The 23,712-nt window shown below is 45.8% G+C and overlaps 1 protein-coding gene across 39 annotated transcripts in view; it reads left to right on the top strand.

The window, feature by feature from the left end:
- Positions 1-23,712, top strand: part of FBRSL1 (fibrosin like 1) — a 517,648-nt gene that overhangs the window by 66,067 nt on the left and 427,869 nt on the right. Inside the window, exon 1 of one of the 39 annotated variants that reach the window (XM_040577055.1) lies at positions 13,395-13,471. The exons of the other annotated variants lie outside the window; for them this stretch is intronic. Coding sequence (XP_040432989.1) covers positions 13,442-13,471 — 30 coding nt within the window. The 5' untranslated portion in view covers positions 13,395-13,441. Of the gene's footprint in view, positions 1-13,394; positions 13,472-23,712 lie in introns of those variants that run through there. 39 annotated transcript variants of the gene reach the window in all.

Raw genomic sequence — 23,712 nt, 5'->3', positions numbered from 1 at the left:
CTGTGACAGCGATGTTTCTTTCTTCAGGTAAATAGCATTACCCATCATTATTGGTTATGCTAAAAGGCCATAATTCCATGTTAACATGCCTTATTGCAGCCTGATAAGTCATAGTCTAATCTCCATTACCAGACTGCCCATAAATATTAGAGATATGTGGGGCAGGGAAGGTAAGGAATGAAATCTGGTTTTGATGCAGCAGTATCAACACTGGCTGGCCCTGCCGGGACAGAGCTGAGTCATTTTAAATGAAGCAATTCCTGTAACGCATGTGGTGACCTCTTATTTTTATTTGATTAAATATATAGCTGTATTTTCACCTATTCAGTCTTTCTTTAAAAAATAAAAAAGCAATTGTTCCAGAATGCCTTGGTGACTTAGACACATGAGGAAATACAAACAAGTTTCAGCATTAAGGTTGTGAGCGTATTGCGGTGTTACACCACAAATGCAATACCACTGGTGTTTTCACTTCAGTAAGTTGCTGCTTTTTGTGGACAATAAAACCACAGGCTGTTGAAATTATATGGTATAATAATGGAGTCAAATCCGCATGCTCAAGTGATCCTGTGTGCTTTTGACATTTTATTAAAGTGATGAGTAGGTAAAAAGTCATCTTTTTTTTTTTTTCTTGCTGCCAGGGATTTTAAGAAAACAGGGCAGCACAAACCTTTCCACTTAACTATTCACAGAAAACGTAATTAGCATTTTGGCTCTTTCTTGCCCAAACAGTTGAGGATGTATGACGGACTCTTGGATGGCGTGGATGTAAATGCCACTGAGGTCTCTTCACTTTGAGCCTCTTGACTTTTGATTTCATGGTGAATTTCAACCACCGTTTGTTGTTCATTTAGACCAAAGTTGAAATCAAGGGATTAGATCCGTTTTGTGACCCTTTCAAAAACATTGCGTGCCAAATCCTCTGAAACCATTTCCATTGAAAAGCTGAATGCATTTTTCCTCCCTGTTCCAAATAGCAGAATGCGCAAGAGCGGCGCTTTTAATATTTTAAAGTTCCAGGAGTGGTGAAGAGAAGCCTGATCCCGTTACGTGACTCACCACAGGTGGCTGTTGTTCGAACAGCGCTGCCTGCTCCTAACCCTAACCCAGGTTGTGCCGGGCGGGCAGTGCAGGGTCCTGGGCAGCCCCAGCGTGGCAGGACGAGGAGGAGGAGGCCTGGGAGAAGGGGAAGAGCAAACCTCAGATGCAGTAAGGGAATGAACTCGGAAAACACACGCGACGGTCCCCATGGGCCAGCAGTGAGCTTGGGAAGCACATCCATCCACCCCAAGCTGCCGAGAGTGGGCAGCCCTCATCTGGGGAGGGCATTCGGCAGCAACATGGTGATACATACACCGGGGCTTTTTTCTGGGGGAAAACCCAAGTGTGCGCCACGTGGTTCAGAAGACAGCCGTGGTTTTGCAGGGATGAAAGTAAAATTGATTGCTATCTCTCTGCTGTGCGTTTTTTCCTCTGATTCAGGCTGGAATTTTGCTGGTTTGCACCATTTTCTGCTGCCATTGGGAGGTTTGAAAGCTTGGTTTCCCTGCCTTGGATTTATTGAGGGAGCATGAGGGAAAAATGAACCGAAACAATATATTTTCTTTGTTGTCTTCTTGCTGTCAATTGAGTCTTAGTGGTACCATTAGTCACTTTATGACACATTACCTTACCTGAGTGAGTTTTGCTCCCCTCTGTGTGTTTGGCTGGATTTTTAAACATGTTTTTTGTAGGTTGCCACACATCCTGAGACTGGAAAGCATGCTTTTCTAAAATTCAGTTACTTTCTGAGCTTTCAAGGCTTGCCTCCCCTCACCCCCCTTCCGTCAGGCTGCGTCCGGCAGAGCTCTCGGGGCTGGATGTGAGCCTTATCTCTGTTGACACAATTAGTCGGTTCGCAGGGTGAGTGTGACAGCGACTGCGTGCAGGTCTGGCGGAATGCAATTACCGAGCAATAACAGATCCCCAAAGAAAATCGTAGTAGTGAAAATGATGAAAAGAATCTTTATTTCTGCACCATGGAGGTGCGCATGACAGTCCCAAAGCTTATTTCACTTGCACGAACGTTCAAAACCATTGTCCCTGTTGCATTTATCTTGGTGACATCCAGCTGTGTTCCTGACCAAGAGCATTTCTGTCCTAGGTGCTCTGCAGAGCTGCTGGTGGTGAAGTCCAGGGGGGGAGCTGGGACCTTCATCAGCTCGCAGCAGCTGAGCAGAGCACATCCCTCTACGTGCTTTCCTACCCCTTCCTTGCAAACATGCAGTTGAAATTTTTCCTGAACTTTATATAGCTTCTTAAGAGAAACTGAACTTTGCTGTGTGTCGAAGTTGTGGAGTCCTTTGTGTGTGTGCATGCAGCTTAGGATTCCTATTAATAACAATTGGTTTATAAAGTGTGGTTACTGGAATTGGCAAGCATGTATTGGCAGTAAGGCAGCACAATAGCAGAGCTGAATGCAAGCAGCAGGTTGCTAATGCACCCCTACAGTACACTCGTTTGTGCATTCTTAAATTATTACATTTGGCCTCTACTTGCATTAAGTGTAGCTCGGGTTCAGCTGTCAGAAACAGGAAGATCCTGATAGCAAATAACTGTCCTTCTTGGAAGCTGTACTGGTCAAAACAGAAGTGTTAAAAGTGTTTTCAGTGAGAAAACTTTCAGCTGAAGACTACAATTACAGAGAGCAAAGTAGTTCTGAAAGCTGGCTGCTGATGAGGGGAGTGCTAACTATATCCCTAATCATAATAGTTGGGGTTTGAGCATTTCCTATAGCGATCATACATCCGTAACTGCAGATGGAGAAATATCTGTGGAAAGCCTTGGGTAAGTCACAGCTAACGGGGGGAGACAGTGAAGAATTGAGGAGCAGAGGGAGGGAGCGTCACACAAATTGTTTTATTTTTACCCAGAGTGAAGTTGCAAGCCAGACTTTTTGTTGTTCCCCCATCCACCCAACAACGATACGCCAGGTCCTACCTTTCCTGAAGGTGAAACGTTCGGTTTCTGTCCCGCTGCACCATTTTTGAAGGATACTCCTGTCTCTCTTGGCATGAACCCGCCAACTGTGTCTCCACGGAGTGCAAGCTCAGACCTGTCCAGAAACTTGGGCTGTCAAGTTCAATTTAAAGAAAGAGGGTTTCCATTTAGCTTGGTTTCTTCAAATACAAACGCTAGGAAGGCAAGGCAATGGCATCACACCGCATTATTGCTCTGTCATATTTAGGGTTGTAAAGCTTACTGTAATGCTAACACAGACTGGCATCTGTTTTGTTTCAGCTTCAGTGTTTGGGAATTACCAAAAAATATCGTACATTTGAGACCGAGTCAGTTAACAAGGGGGGAAGGTTAGTCAAGAAGCCCCCTCAACACAGAACTGTTTCCCCTACTAAAATGTCTCTGTAGATGACTTGGATGCTGGTAAGGAACTTGCATGTTGGTTTGGAAGAAAGTTCTTTTGAGCATAGACAGTAATTTCATAATTAGCCCTTAAAATTACATGGTAGTAAAAACTCGGGAAACATTAAAGATCACAAACATTAAAGCATCTGTTTTATATTTTAGCTACTCTGGTCTTGATCCCTCTTGCTGCCCTCAAAAAAGGAAATGAAAAAGATAGTGTGCTTTGAGTTAGTGTGAGGACTCTTTAGGGGAGCCAAGTAAAAATGATTAAAAGCAGCTACTGAACTAAGCATGGGCTGTGGCGATGCTCTGAAAGGCAAGTGAAATATTTTTGCAGTCAGACGTGTGCATATAACTGGCAGATCTAATCTCTGTTGTCTGTAATATTTACTGATTTAAAGTTTAGTCCAGATAAGATCGCTTTCAAACATCCCTTGACACAAGAGATGCTTGTACAGAGAGCCCTTTATCCCTTAGCATAAGTTTTTTGAGTTTAAGACTTCCAGTGAACACGTGTTAATTGTGAATTCTGGATGACCAAAAAAAAGTCCAAAGGCTTGCTAAAAGGGATGTAAAACTGTTTCCACTGCTGTTCTCCACTTAATTTTTTATTTATTTATTTATTTTTATTTTTGTGGTGACAGCCTGTTGTTCAGAAAGTGGCAGAAAATGACAACACTGGAATAAATTGTTGCACCAAACTGCTAAAAATGTAATCTTGGTTACCCACCACCACCTTATTTTCCTTACTTACAAGCTGATAGCTCTCTAAGGATAAATCTATATTTTTGGCATTCCTGTGGCCTGCACTGCACGTACGCAGCTAGTTTAGAAACATGCAGAAATTATTCTTCTTTTCAAACATGGGCTTTCTAAACCAGCTTACTTCCTAATTATAAGGCCTCTTAAGCTCAAACCATTCAAAGTGTGTTTAGAGTTTGTCCACAGGAGACTGCAGCTATTTACTACGTTATTCTAAAATCACACCTTTCTGTTCAAGTAGGTGGAACCACATGGCTGGATCAAGCCTTATAATTATTCTCACCTGTCAAGGATGTCTGTGTTTAAACTGAGTTGTGGCCTGAAGCTCTCTGGACTGGAGCTGTTAGGCTCTTTGATTGTCTCTTCAGAAAAGGCTTCTCATCACACAGGCGTATTTTCATTTTCGGCATCCCCATTGATAATTGACGAGACAGAAGAGTCACGGATCAGTGAAATTCAGGAAAATCAACTTAGCAGTCTTTAACTTTGTGTTGTAGGAAAGGAGGATGCAACTTGATTGCTTTTCTGTAAAAATAGGGGTATTTCTAAAACAGCAACGGAAAACATTCGCATTGATGTTTAGTCTAAACAGTGTTTAAGATGATACTTGTCGTCTGCCTTATAAACTTGTTCTTAAATGTCAGCATGCTTTTTTATAAAATTAAGCGTAAGGTGATGACTAACATCACAGCTTTATGCAACAGCTTACACATCTGAATATTCCTAGGGCCTTAATTAAAAAACAAACAAAAAACAACACAACTGAAAGTGCATTAGTGAAAGACTTAGGGGATCAGCAAATGTGTTGTCTTCCAAATTGTAATTTTCTCATCATATCCACGTGGGGATGGCTTTTTTGTTTGGTTGCTTTTTTTTTCCCCTCCTGAGAGTGTCTGCTTGAGACTTTGAAGCCCAGATCTGCCCCGGCTCTAAAGGAGAGAGAAGAGTCGCTTCCCTTCTTCATCCAGCAGCGGATACTGCTGCAGAGATGCAGGGCCATTAAGCCCCTGTGCTGGAACACCTAATGGAGTCGGCAGGCTCTGGCACGGAAGAGAAAAATGCAAACCAGCACTTTTCCTTGAGGCTGTAATTGCACACACATGGTGGTTATTAATGGGAGAGACACAGGTGTTGAAAGTTAGGAGTGGAAGCTGAACCCCTGGCATGCAGGTCCTGCCGGGGGTTCGCGGTGCCAGCGATGGGCATGTCCCGAGCCCGGCAGCGAGGCAGAAGGTCACCCGCTTGGTCCTGAACCTGTTTTCTTCTTGGCTGTGACACAGGCTTGTGTAACTTGCTGAATGTGTGCGTGTGGGTGCTCTGGGTTTTTCCCCTTTTGCCACAAAGCTGGGCAGCGTTGTGGAGGTGCAGCTGGGACAGCAGGAACGGGCTGCAGGGTAAGCTGAGGTGATGAGGCTGGGCTGTGCTTAACACCCTGTCAAAAGAGCAGTGCTCTTAAATCTTCAAATTGTTGGTCTTGTCATCGTGGTACCTTCTGCCCCTCGTCACCTGTATGCCCATTCTGCTTATAGTAGTACTTTAAAGCTCTGAAACGTAACACTTCTATATTTTCCAGTGCTCTTAAACTACAACAGCAGCATGTGGCAGTTGGGTGAAACTGTGCTAGTGACATCGCCAGCCTTAATTTTTATTCTTACAGAATTGCTGCGTCGTGTAGTTCAGACAGCACTAAAAAAAAAATAAATCAAAAAAACACATTTTGCAGCACGCTCTCCGATGCAGTGGACTCTGCCCCGTGCTATCTGTGGCGCCTGCCTGGCCGCTGGGCTGTTAACCCGTGGGAGTTAGGTAGGGGAGGCGTTTTGTGACTGCTGGCACTGCGGAAGCCTCACAAATCCACCAGCTCCTCTAAATCTGCTTTCACAGGAGAGAGCTTGTAACAGATGTAGTTCATCTTTCGCCGGGTGGTCTAGACTGTCACGGTGGTTTAGAAATGAAATGTATTAATAATTAATGATCGTAACACCACCATTATTATTAGCCTTATTTATTCGCAGCTGCTTTGATCCTCCTTTCTTCAGCCTCAGCTGCAGTGCAAGGGGCAGGGTGAGACCTGTGGTTCGGAGCCCCGTTGGGGAGGGCTGAGCAGGGCCCAGGCAAGTTCCTCGGCGCGGAACAAGCACGGCGCATGAGTGTGATTTCTGCTGGGAAAAGGGCAGGGGAGGGAGTGGGGAAAAAAAGAAAGAACATCACGGACCGAGCGTGCCTCTTTGTTTAAACAAACTTGTAGTTTGAAAAACAAACAAAAGCCCTACCTCTGGTTGAACGAGGGGGGAAGACAGTGACGGTGAAGGGAGATGGAGGATAAAAGTGTGACTTGAGCAGTGCAGCTGCGGTGATCTGGCAGCCTGCAGTGGGGCAGGTTGCTGTGCCTCCAGCCCAGGCAGCGAGGCGGAGGTTTTAGCGTAGGCAGAGCAGCTGAACGGCCCAGGTTATGGCTGGTGTCTGCTTGGGAGAGACCCTGAGCTTTGTTGTGCATCCCCTGCCTCCCAGGGGCTGCGGAGATCCCAGTTTGCCTGCATGGCAGGGGAGGTGAGTCCTTAAATCGCTTGCACCCCAGTACCCCGCTATTCCCCAGTTTCAAAGGGGCCGTAAGTGGAAAAAAACGCCTGCCTGAAGTGCTGCTATGAGAGGGAGGGAGCTTTCTTCGGGGCAGGCTTCTTTAACGCATTTCCAATACATATTCCTAGCAGTTATCAGAGCCAAGTTATGATGTTGCTCAGGTTTTTGTTCCCAGGGCCAACCCACCCTCAATGTTCATTAGCAAATAAAAGCTCCGCATGACCCACACACTTGGCGAGCAGTACCCTGGCCATCTTGTAAGCATTTGAAGTAATCATACAACTTTCATAGCTTTCCCAAGCAAGCTCAGTAATTTTATGTTTGGAGAGTCGGAGCCAATCGGTCCTACTTCCAAGAGAAACAGTATGTGCTCACCCGCTTTACCTTTAAACAAAAGAGAGAGGAAAAGGGTTCATATGGCTTGTGTTTTATGGTCTCTCCCATAGAGCTGCATAACTGCCCTCCTGAAAATTCTTTTGCTGTTGAATAGTGGCTTTCAACATTTTTCTTCTTGAGTTCCCTTAAAAAAATAAAGTGAAAAGTAATCACTGAGGTGCTAGTCCCAGTGAAGTGAATTTAACTGTACTTGATGAAGGGCTTGTGTTATTTGGAGTTACCTTTTGCAGAGTCTTTTAGAAGTACTCAGAATGCTACAAACTGAAACCAGTGCTCTAGGAGCTTAGATGACTGCGCAATCACATCACTTTCATACCCTCCGAAAGGAATGGGTGTTCTTGGTTGTCTTTTCACCCGTCCTGTATTGGGATTTATGGAGAGGCTGAGAGGAATCTCAGAGCTGCTGGTAGACTTCACCAGCCTGAAGAGGCTGGGGGGAAGCAAATGGGCTCGAAGCAACCTCTGGGGGTATCGATGAATGAACATCTGGTGAAAATTAAGTATTACTTACTGCGATAAAAAAGCAAAATGTAAGGTGGCTAGCAGCCAGGAGATGGATGGTGATAAAGAGTGGATTACATTTTGCAAACTGTACGGAGCGCGCTCTCCCACTTTCTCTGCCGTGTGCCTTACAAGGCTGTACATAGCACAGACAGCCCCATGTTACTTACCACCATTTCTCAGGCTTTCCCCATCCCCATTTAAATAGCTTTTCAATGGACCGTCAGCTACTGGCTTTTGAAAGTCTTACCCAGCACTATGAAGTGACCATTGACCACAACAGATGCGCTCATAAACACACGTGATTTATGTAGGTGACATTTTAGGAAGCCAATCTTCATAGGAAGAATTTTCAGAAAATTGGGTCCCTGATTGTAAAAGGGCCAAAGCTGAGATTTAAAAGTGGAACAAGTAGCCATCTGGTGCTAAAATACCTTTCTTAAACGCACTGCCTCCTCAGCTGATCTATCTATTCAGTTTCTGGCTTTTGGCTTGTATGTATGAACTTTCCTGATGCTTTCTTTTGTATCTTGGCCAAATTTGTTTCGAATAGTGAGGAGTCTGTCTCTATTTTACTAGATTAAGGTATCTATTTTGTTTACAATGCAGCAAAGTTAATTGTTAAGGAACCAGAAGGTCTGGGTTTCTAAGGAACTTCAGAGTTTTCTTAAGAGCTTAATAAAATAATGTTGGTAAATTGACAGTGTTCTCTATGAAAACAAATTAGACAAATCTTGTGTTCGCTGCTGTCAAGCATCAACACTGGTTTGATTAATGCACAGTAATGTTGTCTGGCTGATTGTTTGTAGCTGTCCATAAAATCTTGAATTTGAATGTGGGGTCGTACATTAATGAGCTAGGGGACATTTTTCACTCTTGACTGTGGTCCAGCTCCAGATTTTGACCGCTATTCAGAATTTGGATAAGTGAAGGGTTAACGACTTGATTTGGATCGTCTGTCTTTGCAAGGGAGAATGCTCTGTCCTTGCAAGTGCTTCTCAGCGAGGGGTTGCACCGTACCTGGTAGCTTTAGAGGTGGCATGTTGTCCTTCATCCCACAGCCACCACTACCCCTCTTCCAGCTTCCTTACAGTCCTGTCTCCTGCAAGCACCCCAAGCCCTGTCCCATCAATTGGCTCATCAAAATCAGTATCTCAAGAAAAAATTCATACAAACCTCTGTTTCAGGATGATTATTTTACAAAATATAATGGTGCAAAGCTGTTTGGACAACAGAAACGTGTGGCTTATGGGCAAGCTTTTAGCAGCAACTTCTGGTGTCTCTTCTGTATACATTTCTTTTTTGATTAAACTTAAGGGAATTGTGCTTACTCTTAGGTGGGTATGGAGTACTACAGAACACAATGAAATGCCTTTGCCTCTAGTTACATGGTTGTATGATTGTAGCTGGAATTGGTGCATGTATTTGTCATGTCTGCAGTTGATGAGAATTATTTTGCTAGAAGGTATTTCCATTTAATGAGGTCCTTGGATGTTTTGTTTCTGTGCTAACTGGATGTTCAGGTTCCTGTACAAGATGAGAATTCTGCTTCATGTGAGCGATTTTATATTCAGTCACAGAAGAAGTGAGGTTCATTGGCAGTGGTTGGTCACTGACACACCTGAGCTGAGTTCTATTATACTACTATTTGAAATAGTATTTCGTGTGTCAAGTATACAGTGTGCTTGCCAAACACAGGAAAAACTGTTTTCTCTGAAAAAGTATCTTTCAGGTGCATTGTGTCAATTCCTATTTATTTCCAGTCTTTTTCACTTTCCAGCTGATCTTTGACCAATTTAAATAAATTGACCTTTGGGGTTTTTGAGAGAGAGAGGAATAAAGATGCGACTAAAATGTCATGAAAACCGCCGGGCTGACTCTGGGGATCTCTGCAGTATGTTATCTTGCCTTTTATCTAAAACTCTCTTCTGATGTGCTTTGATCTTCAAGGATTTTAAAAACATGCTTTTTTAAATGTGCAAATGGCCACTAAAAAGTTTACAGATTCACAGCATGTGTGCTGCATAGGGCTTTCTCAAGACTGCTTTTGATATGTGACCATATCCACACAAAAAAATCCTTGAGCCCTTAAGCAAGCTTACTCTTTATGATAATACCTGGGTCTTGTGCAGTGTGTTTTGTCCCTGGGTCTGGAGGCTTGCTGAGGAGTTGGTTTCATTTTCTTCATTTAACTGATAAGGGGATGGAATGGGGACTGGGAAATAGTTGTTGAGGTGGGGGGCGGGGGGAGAGAGACAAGGAATAAGCTTCTTTTCCAGAAGGCCTGGGGAACGGAGGGACAAATAGCAACTGCCTTGCCTGAAAACCCAGTCTTGTACTCTGCAATATTGTATATGTTTTTTCTCCTGGGCATGCAGGGCTACGGATGAAGAGATATGTGATGTCTGGTGTTTGGTTTACATGAACATTTATTTTTATTTTGTGAGGTTTTTAGTATTTCATGAAGATGTGTTTATTGTGCCTTAAAATCCAATTTTCCTTTGCATGATTTTCAGCCTCTGGAGGACTTTTAATATCTCAAAACCAAAGCCTGGTCTTTCTGTTCGTCTCTGGCAGACATTACAAAGGCTAAACAAACGAAAAGTCTGTGGAGCTTTTCTAGTTATTTTGCTGCAGCCTTATTTGGGTTCTGGTGGAACAAGGGTATGGTGCAAAACTGCAGTGAATGCAGTGCAGATGGTGTTGGAGGAGTAGAGGGGAAGGATATTTTCTTTTTTCTCGTTGCACATTTAGTCTGTGCTTCCTAGTAGCTGAACATTTTCACGTGCTTAAACTAATTTGTTGTAAAACAAGGCTAGCTGACACCAATATTCTAAGGAATCTTAACTGGAAATGGTCATGCAAATTACTTGGCACCTTACAGTGACCACCAAAGCCATTAGTTTCCTTGGAGAATATTGAGAGGAGCGTTAATTAAATCAACAGGAATGGACAGGGAAACAAATGGTACGTAAGCAGCTGTTCAGAGAAGGAAAAAAAATACTCAATCAGGCCACAATCTGTGGGGAAAAGAGAGATTTTTGGTGACATCCCGTAGTGAGACACCCCCCTCCCAAATTTTTCCAGCAGTCTCTGGAAAAGAGGCAAGAGATGAAGGAAGCACTAATCGTGGTTACCCTTCTCTGCTAATGCCTTCCCTCTCCACCCCCTCCTGAGAGCTGGCACAGCTTTCCTGCACCAGCAGGCACGTCTATCCTGCCATCTGTACTGCGTGCAGAGAGGCAAAGGTTCCAAATTTCAGCCAGGGTCTGGCGAGAGACTTGTTCTGTTTTGGGGTGGGAGACGAGCAGAGATGGAGCTCCTTCCCGCCTTCCCACTCACCTTCCAGCGTGCTTTTCATACGTGGTGCTGCCTGCTCCTTGGGAGTGTGTCTGGGTGGCTTGGAGAGAGGATGGGAGGGAGGGAGGGAGCCCCCGCATGATTAGTGTGTGTGTCCTGCAGTTAATTAAGTCAAACAGAGCAGGGAACACGAACAGCAAGGAGGCAGAGAAGGCTGGTGATGCAGTGCGGAGAGGTGCAGTCCTCACAGGTTCTTTTTGCTTCTCTTCACCTGCTGGCGGTTGGCTCTGGTTTTTCCCAATGTACTCTTCAAAGCTGCTATAAATTGCAATGAAATTTGATCTTGCCAAATGCAAGTTAAAATGTTACAATGTTTTTCAATTCCATTTTTTAAACGACAATTTTCTAAGGTACTTTTCCCCCAATATTTTCTCCTCTTTCTACTTCTCTCATGATTCATGAAGTGACCCTGTGCTCCTGTGCATGAAAAAAATGCAAGCATCGTGTCCATAATGTGTAAGATCACACAGAGTTACTTTTTGCTGGCATATCCTTACAAGTTCTTGTTCTGCATGTTGGAGTATTTTCATGTTGGCTTCCATTATTCATGCACAAGAGCAAGCTAGGTTTTTGTTTTGGATGGAAATCAAAGGATCTGGAAATGTAGCCACTGACTGTAGAATAAAAGCAATTATCACATGCAACAGTATGGTTATTAAGTATGTGTATGTCACTTGTTGCTGTGTATTTTAGTGTCACAGTGTCATTGATTCTGACAATAGCCTTGTGAAACGGAATAGCAATATTTTTCCTATTTTGCACAACTTCGTCTTAAATAACTTCCTCTTCAAATTAATTCTCTTGGCCTCCCTTCAGACGTGCTATTATTTTCATTTCTTACCAGCCATCTAGTGATGTGGTTGACCTTGGTTTTCATATCCTGCAGGCCAGATCAACTACTTCCTGAAAAATATTTGACCAAGGGGAAATGCAAGGCAGGACAGAGATTTCTGACACGTTCTGCTTTTTCTGCACACAAGCTAGGTGGTGATGAGGTAGGAGAAGCTTGTGGAATAGCCTAAGAGGCTGCTGCAGCAGTGGGGATGATCAGGAAATCCTTTGATGATCTTTTAGTGCCTGCTGTATGTTTCAAAAATAAACACCTGAACTACCTTCTCTGCCACAAAACCAAACAAAAACCAACAGAAACTAACTGGTGTGTATGTAGCAGAGAAGGAAGGGATGTTTGCTATACACAGTTGAGGAATAAAATATGAGTGATGGCTGGTTAAAGACATTTGTGTGCTCCATAAGAGCATTTTCTTAAGAACTGAGAGAGCTTTTGTTGTCATCTTTACCTTGGACCACATCTGCATAACATCTGCTCTTTAAAAGCACATGCCTATCATTAAGTATACATAATTAAATTTAATATCATTTGAATATTTGTTTAATTTCTTATAATGACTGTACAGGCTGGTTTTCTCTTCTGTAGGGAAACTTTGTTTAGGAGCATGCTTACAGCAAGTGATTCTGTCCTAAAGTATAACAGTGGCAAAGCCTTTGGCCTTGAGAAGAGGGTAAATATTTCTGAAGAAATGCCTTCCTGTGGATGGCATGATTTGTTCATGTCACAGTCTGATCCAACCAAACATCCCATTCGGGTGTTAGTTGAGGCAGGAATGCTTTAAGGTGTTTAAGTAGAGTACCTGGCTCACGTTTGCTGCCAGAGCCCATACAGGTCGGCACCGGACCATCACAGCCAAAATTCAGACGTAGTGTGGCCTCTGCTGAGTTTCTCCTTTCCAACTTGTGGAAGGCATCCTAAAGAGGAGAGCAGCAAGTGTGAGCCAGGGTTGCTTTGGGAGAAAGGGGAAAGTAAATAAAAGCGCAGACTGCAGCTCAGGATATAAAAATCCCTTCCTTCCTGTACACAGTGGCTGGGGATCAACGCAGAGACCAGGTTTCACCCACTGGTGGCTTTCCCAGCAGCTGTCATAATGTTATTCTTTTCAGCCGCCCTTTTTGTTTTTGTTAAGAAATTATTTCAAACATTTCAGCCCTGATTCTGTGAGAAGGAATTAAAAGCTTTGGCAGCTGGGCTTCATCCGCCCCCCCTTCCTCCCCCCAGAGACACTTCTTGTGGAGCTGAGGCCTTCGTTGCTGGTGGTGGTGCCCTGAGGTGCCGGGGGCCGGGCGAGTGGAAATGGCGGTGCCCTGTGGTGAGGCAGCTGTGATGGAAATCCCTGGTGTGAGTAAGGGAGCCCGCAACGAGAACTGAGTGTCCAGAGTGAAACTGAGGCCTGTGTCCTCTCAGCCTGAGGAAACTGGGGTCGGGGTGGCAGCAGGGCCTTGCGGCTTCAGGTGCCTGAGTGCACATAATGGTGGCCATTGTGAACGCGTCGGTGCTGCTTCCTGGAACCCGCTGCTGTTTGTCCTGGAAACACCCCGAGTTTGGGGCTCTTGTGCCAGCCGTGGGGCGCACAGGACAGGGGCTGCAATGAGTGTCTGGGGAGGAGAGCGGCAAGAGGTGAGTTGGAGGCAATGGCTGGGATGCACAGGGAGTTTGTGAGGAAAAACTAACGGTTGTATTTGGAGATAAAACTTGAAAACTTGGAGCATAGATGGGCCTGCAGGAGTGGAGAAAGGCAGTGCTGGGACGTGAAGGCCTAAAAAAGCAGTGGAGTGTACAAGGAAACAGGCAGGTAGAAGCAGAAGCTGGAGATAAAGCCCGTGACCCAGCCAGACAGGGGACATCCAGGCTGCAGGTAAATGCTGTGACAGAGCTGCTGAGAACACTGAGCCAGGCAGCCTCAGTGCCTGTTAGAGAATAGCAGCAGGGTAGTTTGTAGGGCCCTTTGTGAGTTTGGCAAGCTGTGCTGCTGCGGATAAGTCAGACGCTCTGTGAAATGAAGCAGGTTGCAAGCCATCTCTGTCATATCTGCAGCAAATGTCTGCATGCTGCCAGCTGCAGACTGAGGGCACTAAGAAATTGTCGCTGCAAACAAAAGTACAATAAGGAGGCTCAAGTCAGCTGGTACAAAGTGTGTGTGTGGGGGGAGGGAATAAAAAGCAAAAGGATGTGTTGTTTCTGTTGGAATGGTACTGCTTTTGTGGCGTGTACTGGAAATGCATACGCTTGTGTGGCACTTTGGGATCCTCAGTCTCTGGAGACATGCGGTTCTCTTCCCTGACCCCTTCTGCCCCCGCGGTAATTTCACACAAAAGGTTAAGGCCTGATGTGATCATGGCTGATTTGCAAATCCCTGCCCTGCCTTTCCTTGGTCAGAGAGGCTGTGGAGCAATTCAGCAATCGTTCTTTTGGGACTGTTCGCTTAGGGCCTCAGTTTGACTCCATTCCACCTGTTTGTGATTCATGTTGGTAAAAACTGTCCTCTGCACTTCTGCTTGAATTCAGGCTGTGATTTTCTCGTTTTAGAGTGATTTGCCTCTTTCCTGATATAATTTAGACAGGGAAATGTAATCAATCAATCAGCATAGTAATTGCCTGTTTAGCATTGACGACCGTTGAGAGATTGCCTTGCATTTAGCAAGTCCTCTTCTGGTGGAGGCAGAGATCAGAGGTCAGCACCTTCTTATTCCAGAGATCCACTCCCTGGGGGAAATTTGGCTTTCTTTTTAGCGGGGGGCAGCACTGTGTTTAATTTCTATTGCCTGCTGTACAGGTGTGGTATCCTTGAGAAAAATGGCAGTCTTGGGGCTGTGGGACGATGGCTGGCTGCTTGGCTAACACATCATGGCAGGAAATATTTCCAGGAAAAGTCTTAGTGGGATCACGGTCAAATGATCTCTCTGGTTATTCAGAGATTTAAAAATGGTATTTGCTCATCTTTGGCAAGATACCGTGGGGGATGTCATCCAGAACTTCAGATGATAGGGAACATGCCTTGTAAAAATCTCTTGAGTCTCTCTGAAGAGGAGACCTGCTGCACTGAAGCAAGTGGAAAGAACAGCTTGCCTGTAGGACACCTAGAAGTCAAGTAGTTTCATCAGTTGGTAAGCAGACTGTCTGCTTTCCAGGTGACAGTTATGCTGCTTAATATTATTGTCAGTCACTGACTTTGTCAGGTGGACCCTGGAAGGATTTGGTCAGCTTGCTTTTCTCATTTTTTTCTGCTCTCTGACAGAATTTTACAGCACTGTCCCAAAGACCCTTTTCAAAAAGCGGTAATCCAGATAAATGTCAGTTCCTGCAGAGAAGCCATTTGAGATCATTGGTCAATGAACCACATAGTTCTGCTTCTATAAAACCACTACTTCTGCTAGATGCAATGCTAGAAGCATGTTAAAAATGTGTGGCTTTGTGTCGTTCCCCCCCCCACTTTCCCTTTGACAGCTGCTGTGTGGTGATCGCAGACAGTTAACTTGCGCTGCCATTATCAGCAGGAGCTGGGTGGTTTGCTCAACGAACACCGAAACCTCAAACATTTTTCCAACAATTTGATTTCAAAGTGCTCCCAACAACAGAGTTATAATAAAATACAAAATCAACAAACACCGTTTGAGATCATGACAGAAAAATAAAATAATGAAAAGGTCAGCAGAGTGCAATTAAAATGTAAAATCTGAGAGCACGTAAAAGAAATAAGTTTCTGGACAGGAAAAAAGAAATCAGTGGATGTGAGCACACCAGAAATCTGAGCTCCTGCCCAGATGCCTGCAGTTGAGTGTGTGCAATGGAAGCGGGGGCACGTCGCGCCGGTAGGCACTTCTCAGTAATACCGGTATGAGCGGTTTTGTGTTTCTCACTCCCACACACGTGACGCGCCGTACCCGTGTAAGGTTTCTAAGATGGCTGAGCTGTCCCACACTGGTGTGGGTTGTCTGCTTCCCTCCCCTTTGCCAGCTGAGGCAATTGGCTAATCCTTGGGTGGCAGCGAGCTCTTTTGTGAAACCCTGGTGTCAGTTGTGCCAGCACAAGATTCTGTTTTCCCCCTGAGATTTTTTTTTTTTTTGGCGTGTTGATTTCTTCTGCCATTCTTCATTTCCTGATCAGAATGGGTATGGAAATAGTTGTGCTGCTGCAACTTGCAGCAGGGAGCATGCAGTGGCATGAGGCTGGGCATGGGGTGGGCAGCGGAGGGAAGGGAGAGAGTCTGGCAGGAGCTGCTGCAAGCCGCTGTTAGTGCCAAACCCATCACATCACCCAGCCGCAGCTTAAGTGCTACTGAAAGGTTCAATACCTATTCAACAGGAGAAATACATCCATTATGAGTTAAATCAAAAAGCAAACAGCTAATGCAGGTTTGGATGTCTGGGAGCAGGGCTCACTGCAGAGTTGCTCCAAGGAGCAAACTATTTTTCTGCTAAGCAGCAGGTTGCGGAGCAGGTGCTGCCTGATCCCTGCTCCATTGAGATGGAGTGCATTTGCTCATGTGTTTTGCTACAGTAGTTCCTCCGTGTTACAATTTATGTAGGTTGCTTGGTCTCTGAGAAGGTTTAGAAAAACCCAGCCTCCCCCCGCCACCTTTATCCATGCAGGTTTCACGGCTGTGATGCAGCTGGCACCACGCTACGTGGCAGCGTGAAGCCACATGTTGCCAGAAGGCTGGCAGGTATTTCAGTGTAGCCTGTCTGACAGGGCAAAGGAAGGTGTCCCTTTCCCCCCGACAGGAACAAGGACTGCAGGCCACGATGCAGTTGGATGGTGCTCAACTGTCGCTTTGTAAGAAGCTCTTATTGGGGTAACTGGTTGCCTTCACCTACGGGTTGTAAAGAAATGTTTAATGCATGGGTCTTCCAGTTGCCACAGCTGTCTTAGCTTTTGCCCTTCCCTGTCTGTCTCTCCATATTTTTTTTCCTCTCTTTGTCTCAAATTAGCGCCACAATTAAAGTGTGAAGCCTGCTGGCAGCTAACTAGTAATTACTGTACAATGAAAGAGGAACATCTGTCAAAGCTAGGACAAGATAACAGCTGTAATTGATTGCCACATCATGGAGCTTGACCACCAGCAGATGGCTGGGGCCAGTTTTTAATAACTGATCACAGCAGTGGTCCCGGGGATTCGGGGTGACTCTTCCGAGGTGACTGTGAATTACACCTGTTCAGAGGCAGCCATGCAAGGCTCCGTCACTTGGCTTCCTTGATTTGGTTTTATTTATTTGTTTTTAAGTCCATGCTCACCTCTGAAGTCCTACCAGCTTGCTAGGGAGTTGCAGGGAAGAGCTGTGCCCCTGCGAGCGAGGCTCTGGAGCTGCAAGTGGTGGTCTGTGGGACCTGGTAACAAGAAGGACACCCCATCACTGAAGCACTTGTGAGGAGGAGCAGAAGCAAGTCCAAATTCACTTCGAAACAGAGGGATCCCTTCAGAGACAAGCCTTTAAAAAGCAAATGAAGGGGGGAGCCGTTTACTGTAGAACAGGGGCTGCTGCATCAGACTTAAATCACTCGGTACTTGTCCTATGATTGTTTCCCCCACTCCAAAATTCACAGCTCCTGCTCTCTCAGCCCCTGCATTGTGTCTCAGTGGCAGAGTTAACAGGAAGAGGTCTGCGTTTATTACAGCATTGCGATTCATAAAACCTGCAGGCTAGGACTAACCGAGGAACTGTCATTGTTTCCACTGCAATGTTGGCCCTCTACTTTACTGCACTGTTACAGCATGTTTGCGGCACACACTCTCCTACACCAGAAATGTTGCTGAAGAGGTAGAGAATGAATAATCTGGAGTGAAGGTTGTAACTTTTATTGCACGTAATGGCACTTGCTTTGTGGTAGCAAGGAGATAAGGCCTGGGGAATCAGATCTGTCCTTGTTCTGCAGTTTTCCTTTTCTAGTCACATAAATACATACAGAAAGTGCATGGAAATTTTTTTCTGTCCTTCAACCCAAGGGAGTAAGTGTGCCTGTATGGGGGTGTGTGGATAATCTTACGTTATTCTCCACGAGAAAGCAGAATGTCTCAATGTAAATGAATTACACAGAGCCTGGATGTGAGTCCCAAACTCTGCGGAGAGCCTGAAGAGCTGCTACCATTCAGCTCTCCTGGTGTTCAGTCACAGGGTTAATTGTTAAACAATTAGTGCTGCATTTCAAAGGCAATATGACAAATTAGCTCAGGTATCGGGAGCAGTTTCACCTTGCGCGCTGCCCTCCTCCCATCCTCGCGGTGACTCAGTTGGGCAGATCTTCCTGGGTTATTGTGTAAAACAGCAGCTTGTTTTAAACAGTGCAATCTGTCATTAATTCAGCTAATAAATCACAGCATAAGAACAAGAGTCTTGCAAGATTAACATCTACAATCAATTGGGAATTACAACATTGGCTTTCCTAGGCAAAGCTGATCGTTAAGTCATGGAAAATTTATTACCGTACAAATCTGCTTATAAAAAGTGTTGACTTGAAGCCTTTATAGATTGTATTTATTATTATCAGATATTCACATTTTTTGATGAAAGGTTAAATAACTACAGTTGTTGTGCTCTGCGTTTTCATTGAATTACAAAACATGATGGGCAATTTTCTTGGGTAAACTGAGATTTTTGTAGAATGATTCTATTCAAGTGTGCAGTTCCTGTGAATCACAGTCCTCTTAGCATGACAATACTTATGTTAAATGGCACATGAGGCCAAAGATGTCTCCTTGTGAAGTGTTCAAACAAATCTTCAAACCATTTTTGCTGGTGCAAACCGAAGTGAGACGTTATTTTTTTTCTTCTCCTCTGCAATGGGAGAATCGTGTTGGAGCTGTAACACAACCATTGTCAAGGCGCTCATATCCTGTAGCAAGAGGAGAAGGTCTGTGGAAGTTTCCTGTTAAGAACAACACTAGATATTTATACAAAATAAAACACAGTCCAAGGAGCATACAGTCAGCGAGTTCTGGACGTGTTGTGTTAGCTTGGAGCTCTTTCCATCCCTAAAATTAAACACCTGCTTAAGCAAGAGCAGGGATTCTGCACCTTAAGTAATTTCTGTTCAATGTAAGCAGAGGTACCAGGTCAGTGTGCGTGTGGTATTTCATTTTGTGATGTGGAGGGCATGCAGTCTTAAACTGAAATGAACGTGTAAACTGATCAGATGAGTTCTGAAGATAACTAAGGAAGTTATTGTTGCTCTATTTTTAACTGGATAGTTGCAGCATCAAAAAAAAAAAGAGCTGACGTATAGATATGATCCTGGTAACTGCTTCATCTGGTCACTTGGCACCCGTTCAGGTATGTAGGAATTATTTCCTAGCTTGTGGACAGGGTGGTTTTCTGGGCTGCAGTGTTAGCAAAGTGCAGGAGAGGAAATATCTAAAAGATCCGAAGCAGTGTGGTGGTTTCTCTCTTAAGTAGGGGTCTTCTTGGATCAATTTTTTGTTTTGTTATATATGCCATGCCCTGATGTATTCCACTTTTTAGAACAGAAGAGCTGCAGGTTGATCTGGAAGGCAGCAGTGGGTGACTTAGAGAGGAGCGTTGCAGGCACAGGACCCGGAGCGCAGCTGGGTGGAGGCCATGCGTGTGCCATGCGTGTGCCATGCGTGCTGCACCCAGCCTCTCAGCCCTGCTGGCAGCAGTCTCCGGAGAGAGAACGAGGAAGGGAAGAAATGGAGGGGGAGGGCAGGGGATGTGGGAAAAGAGCTTTGAAAAAAGGGAAGGGGAGAGAGCGAATGCAGGAATCGATAAATGAAAAGACTTCAGGGTGTGTGGACGGGGTGCAGCACCAGCTGGGACTACCTGAAGCCCTCATGCAGCTTCAGAAATGAATTCCCTGTTCCTTCACCCCTGCGCCTTGTTGGTGGCACCTCGGGGTTAGTGTCCTTTGCATTTATATGCATTCCAGAGTGGCGGAGACGGAGGCAGCCAGCACACTTGACATGGAGAGCCCCTTTGTGCTCCTGCCTCCCGCATGAGCAGCAGGTCAGCGAGTGAGCAGAGTTTGAATAAGCAGCCCTTGTGTCTTCATGTGTCTCTCTGATCCCTTGAACAAAACCAGCATACGAAAGGCGGTAAGGCAATGTGAAGGCCTCCTAAATGTCACCATAATGTCAGCAGCACTGGGAGCAGAGCAGCCTCCGAAGAGCAGAAAGCCTTGTAATATTTATAGAAACAGAATTTGTTAAAAATACATTTGCCTGTTACAGTTCAACCTCTTGGAGTCCTCACTCCTTTCAGCTTTGGGAGTGGGTGGTGAGCTGAAAGTCTCTGCATGTGTTTCAGGTTGGGTTTAAGTTGTGGCAGTCAGTCTGGGATCCTTGTAGCAAATGCTACAAGTCTGAGAGATGGGTAATTTTGTGTGCCAGGAACTGGCATGGTCCTTTCAAAGAGCTCAGAGCCTTTTGAAATAAGCCTTTGCCACCTTTCTCCATGTAAACACAAAGAAGCTCAGGATCAGCTTTGCATTGGCAAAGCAAGGGTAAATGCTGTGCAGAGCAGCTGCCGGCTTGCCTCCTGTCATGTTACTAGTCAGTGGCAATACGTGGGATACCTGGCACCCAGGCCTCTGTCCCCGGAAAACCCCATTTTCCTCTCTGCGTTGGCTGGACTCGAGTGCTGAGGACTGAGAACAATGCCGGCCTGTCTGCTTGTTTGTGCGAGCCTGCTGTGCTCAGCTGCACCAGCATCGCGGTGCGTCTTGTCACCATGATCACAGGCACGTAACGCTTGCACAGCATAACAAAACGGACCTGGGAAACAACCGGGAAATGGAGACAGAGAGAGAATGCTGTGAGATTATCCGAGGTAAACCTGCCTCTTGTCCCGTGTTGTGCAGACTCCCAGCAATTGCCGTGCTGTTTCTGCCACCCGTCACTAGTGGTGGTGGCTCGTGGCAGGGCAGCAGCATCGCTGGCCTGAATGGCCCCGTGATGTTTCCTGGCACAGCCCAAGCTCATTTAAACGAGTGGGAGATCTGGTCTGTGCTCTGCAGGGAGCAACGCTGCTGAAAGTGCTGCTGAAAATACTTCTGCGTAAGAGCATCAGGCTGGCTCGGGTGCCTGGCTCACCCAGACCTGAAGTCACAGGCTCCTGTGTAACAGACAGATGGTTTCCTTTAGCAAGGAGGAATTGCTCTTTACCCTGTGTAGGTACCTAGAATCTTTCCACAGCCCTCCTGGTTGTTTATTTTTTCGTTGCTCGATTTCTTGCCCTGTTCCTAAGGGTCAGTGCTTCTCCAGCATAGGGGAGCACCCTCTTGAAGTGGTCACTCAGCACCGCATCCAGGACTGCTAAAAGACAAATTACTGCCTAACAAACGCTGTGAATCTCTCTCTTTCTCTCCCGCCCCCCATTTCAGCTTTTGCTGTTTAAATTCCTGATGCTTCTGGTGAGCAGGAGTCTGGAAGAGGTACTGCCTTGTGATTTGCAGCTGGGTGCTACAGGAACCCGGGCGAGCCGTTCTGATTTACCTGAGCTTGGTCTCAGCGAGGTGGAAGAAATTATCTCCAGTTCCTACCAAGTTTATGTTGTTTGAGCTGAGCAGGCAGCAGCTGTGTTTTAGAGCACGCTATGAGGCTAGATGTGACATATTCCATTGGGGGAGTAGGAAATCATTCTTTTGTTCTGTGTGTTTGACATTACACAACATTTCCTGGTACCAGATTTGCTACTGTGCTGCCCGCCTCTCACTGATGTCTCCTTGTGTGTAGCAGCATGCTGGTGGAGCAGAGCACTCACTGCCCCTACTTGTTCAAACCATATGTTTCCCAAAGGCATTTTCTGTTCTCCCCAGTGTTTGAGCAGGAAAGGCCTAACAGGACATGTAACAGCTCCGCTCGTTTCCCTTCCCTGCTTATTAAAGTCATTGAAAAAGGCACCACTTCAACAGAGCGGACTGAAAATTGCCAGAGCTCAGAGGCAGACCTGAACCCTCTTTGTGCCTTGCTATTGCAGGAGGCAAACCCAAAATCTGGAGCGCGGCAGCTGGCCAAAGGTCCATAACCACGTTGAGCCATCCTGGCTTAATGTGCTGCTGCCCATGGGTTAACACAGTAGTGCCACCACTGCCATGCCTTGTCCCCTTGCCGTCACCGCTCAGACAGGAGCTGAAGATCCAACTGAGTGAGCGTGGCTTTGTTTTACTTGCTCGGGATGGCTGCGGAGTGAACGGATGGAGCAGGGCTGCTTAGTGGATTAATAGTGTTTCTCAGCACTTAGTGGATGCTTTGATTACAGTGCTTTTTTAATGACCACTTGACTGCAGGTGGTCAAGGATGGCTTTAAAATGCCCTCTTTAAATTGCTTTCAGACTCCACAGAGAAATATAAAATTGTACTTTTTCCTTCCAACAGAGCTCCAGCCGTGCAGCGTTACCTGCCTGTGGCAGACAGAAGCCCTCGCACCTTTTTGATATGTCTTTTTTTTATCACTCTTGTATGTTTTTCCCTGTGGGCAACTAAATTACTTTGGCAGGAGGAGGAGGAAGATTAGCGAAACGAGTGTTTATCTGTCTTAATTAGTGCTCTGTTGACAGAAATTATTCTGAGTATTTGCTGCACTGGAGTTACTGTTCATGTAAATCTTTTTTTTGCTTGAATTGACATGTTTATTTCTTGCACTAAGTTATTGGTGCAGTGTAGCACAGCTGGCTGCTGATTTCTCCTTGCAACCAGGCACTTGGTGAATTTTTTGGTCAATCACTTGCCTTCCGTTTGCCCGCAGGGTTCCCAGAGGCAGCGCTTAGGGTACAGACCGTGGAGGTGCAAAGCAGGGGAGCTCTGCTTTGGGAGGGAGCCGTGGTCACCTCTTTTTGGAGCACCACCAGCAGAGGCGAGGAGCTGTGATGCAGCCCTTCATCGTGAGCGTAGCCTGACTGTACACGGGGCAGCTGCAGGAGGCTTCAAAGAAAGGAGGTCACAGGACATGTGCTGTCTGCAGAGCGAAACCAGCACCGGTTCTGTGTCAGGGCCCAACCCTGCTTGTTACTGGAAGGGGGAAAAGAAATGATGGGCAGGAGGACTTGAATGCTGAGCAAAGGCACTCCTTGTTTCACTGTTTTCTTTGGAAGGTTGCACCAGCTTGGCTCGTTAGTCCTCTGGTGCGTGTGAGTAGTTTTGTAGCAGAAGTTCAACTATTCTGCAGCTCGGAGAGGAAGTAAAATATCCCGTGGGGTTCGAAGGGATTTGTGGATTGGTTTAGGCCCTGCGCTGTGTAAAACCAACCCAGCTCTCCTAGCCAACAGCGTTCTGGAATAGGTGCTCAAAACCTCCTGGGGAGTTCAGCAGGGGAGTGACAGCGTGCTTCTCCAAGAGCAGGATGCCTGAAGTATGGTGTGTGTTGGTGGCTTGTGCTGAGCGTGCTGGTGCTCATCCATATCTCCCCGTCACAAGCTAGAGAGGGTTCAGTGTAAAATTCTCTGCCACAGCCCTTTTGTAGCGTTGTGGGGTTGTTCAGCCGAGCACTGAAGAAAAGGAAGCAATAGCGTGAGCAGGTAATTTCTCCACCCACCTGGGAGAAAAAATGGCCCTGTAACATCCTCCTGGGCTTGTTGTCCTGGTCTCTTGCAGCTACTTTAATCTCAGTGCTTTGTTTTTCTAGCTATAAAGTGAAAATAGCACACGGCCATGGTGGTTGCAGTGATTAGTGCTCGCAGAGTGCTTTGGAATTTGTACGTGGAGGATCCTCAAACGGAGGTGTGCTGGGCCTTGAGCTATCGCACCCCCAGCTGCCGAGGACAGTCCCTGTGCTCTCCCACCTCCCTCCTCTCTACGCTTGGTCTTTCCGGAGACGAGGCCCGTTTCGTTCTGAAAGCACCGTCCAAATCTAGGGTGAAAAAAGGCTGCCTCTGTGCTTTGCTGACTCCTCGGGCAATGTCCCTTTAAAGCA

The sequence above is a fragment of the Cygnus olor genome, chromosome 17 (genome assembly GCF_009769625.2).
Source record: "Cygnus olor isolate bCygOlo1 chromosome 17, bCygOlo1.pri.v2, whole genome shotgun sequence".
Classification (NCBI taxonomy): domain Eukaryota; kingdom Metazoa; phylum Chordata; class Aves; order Anseriformes; family Anatidae; genus Cygnus; species Cygnus olor.
Note: the sequence above shows the minus strand (reverse complement) of the source record. Positions and strands in the feature narration are given on the sequence as shown.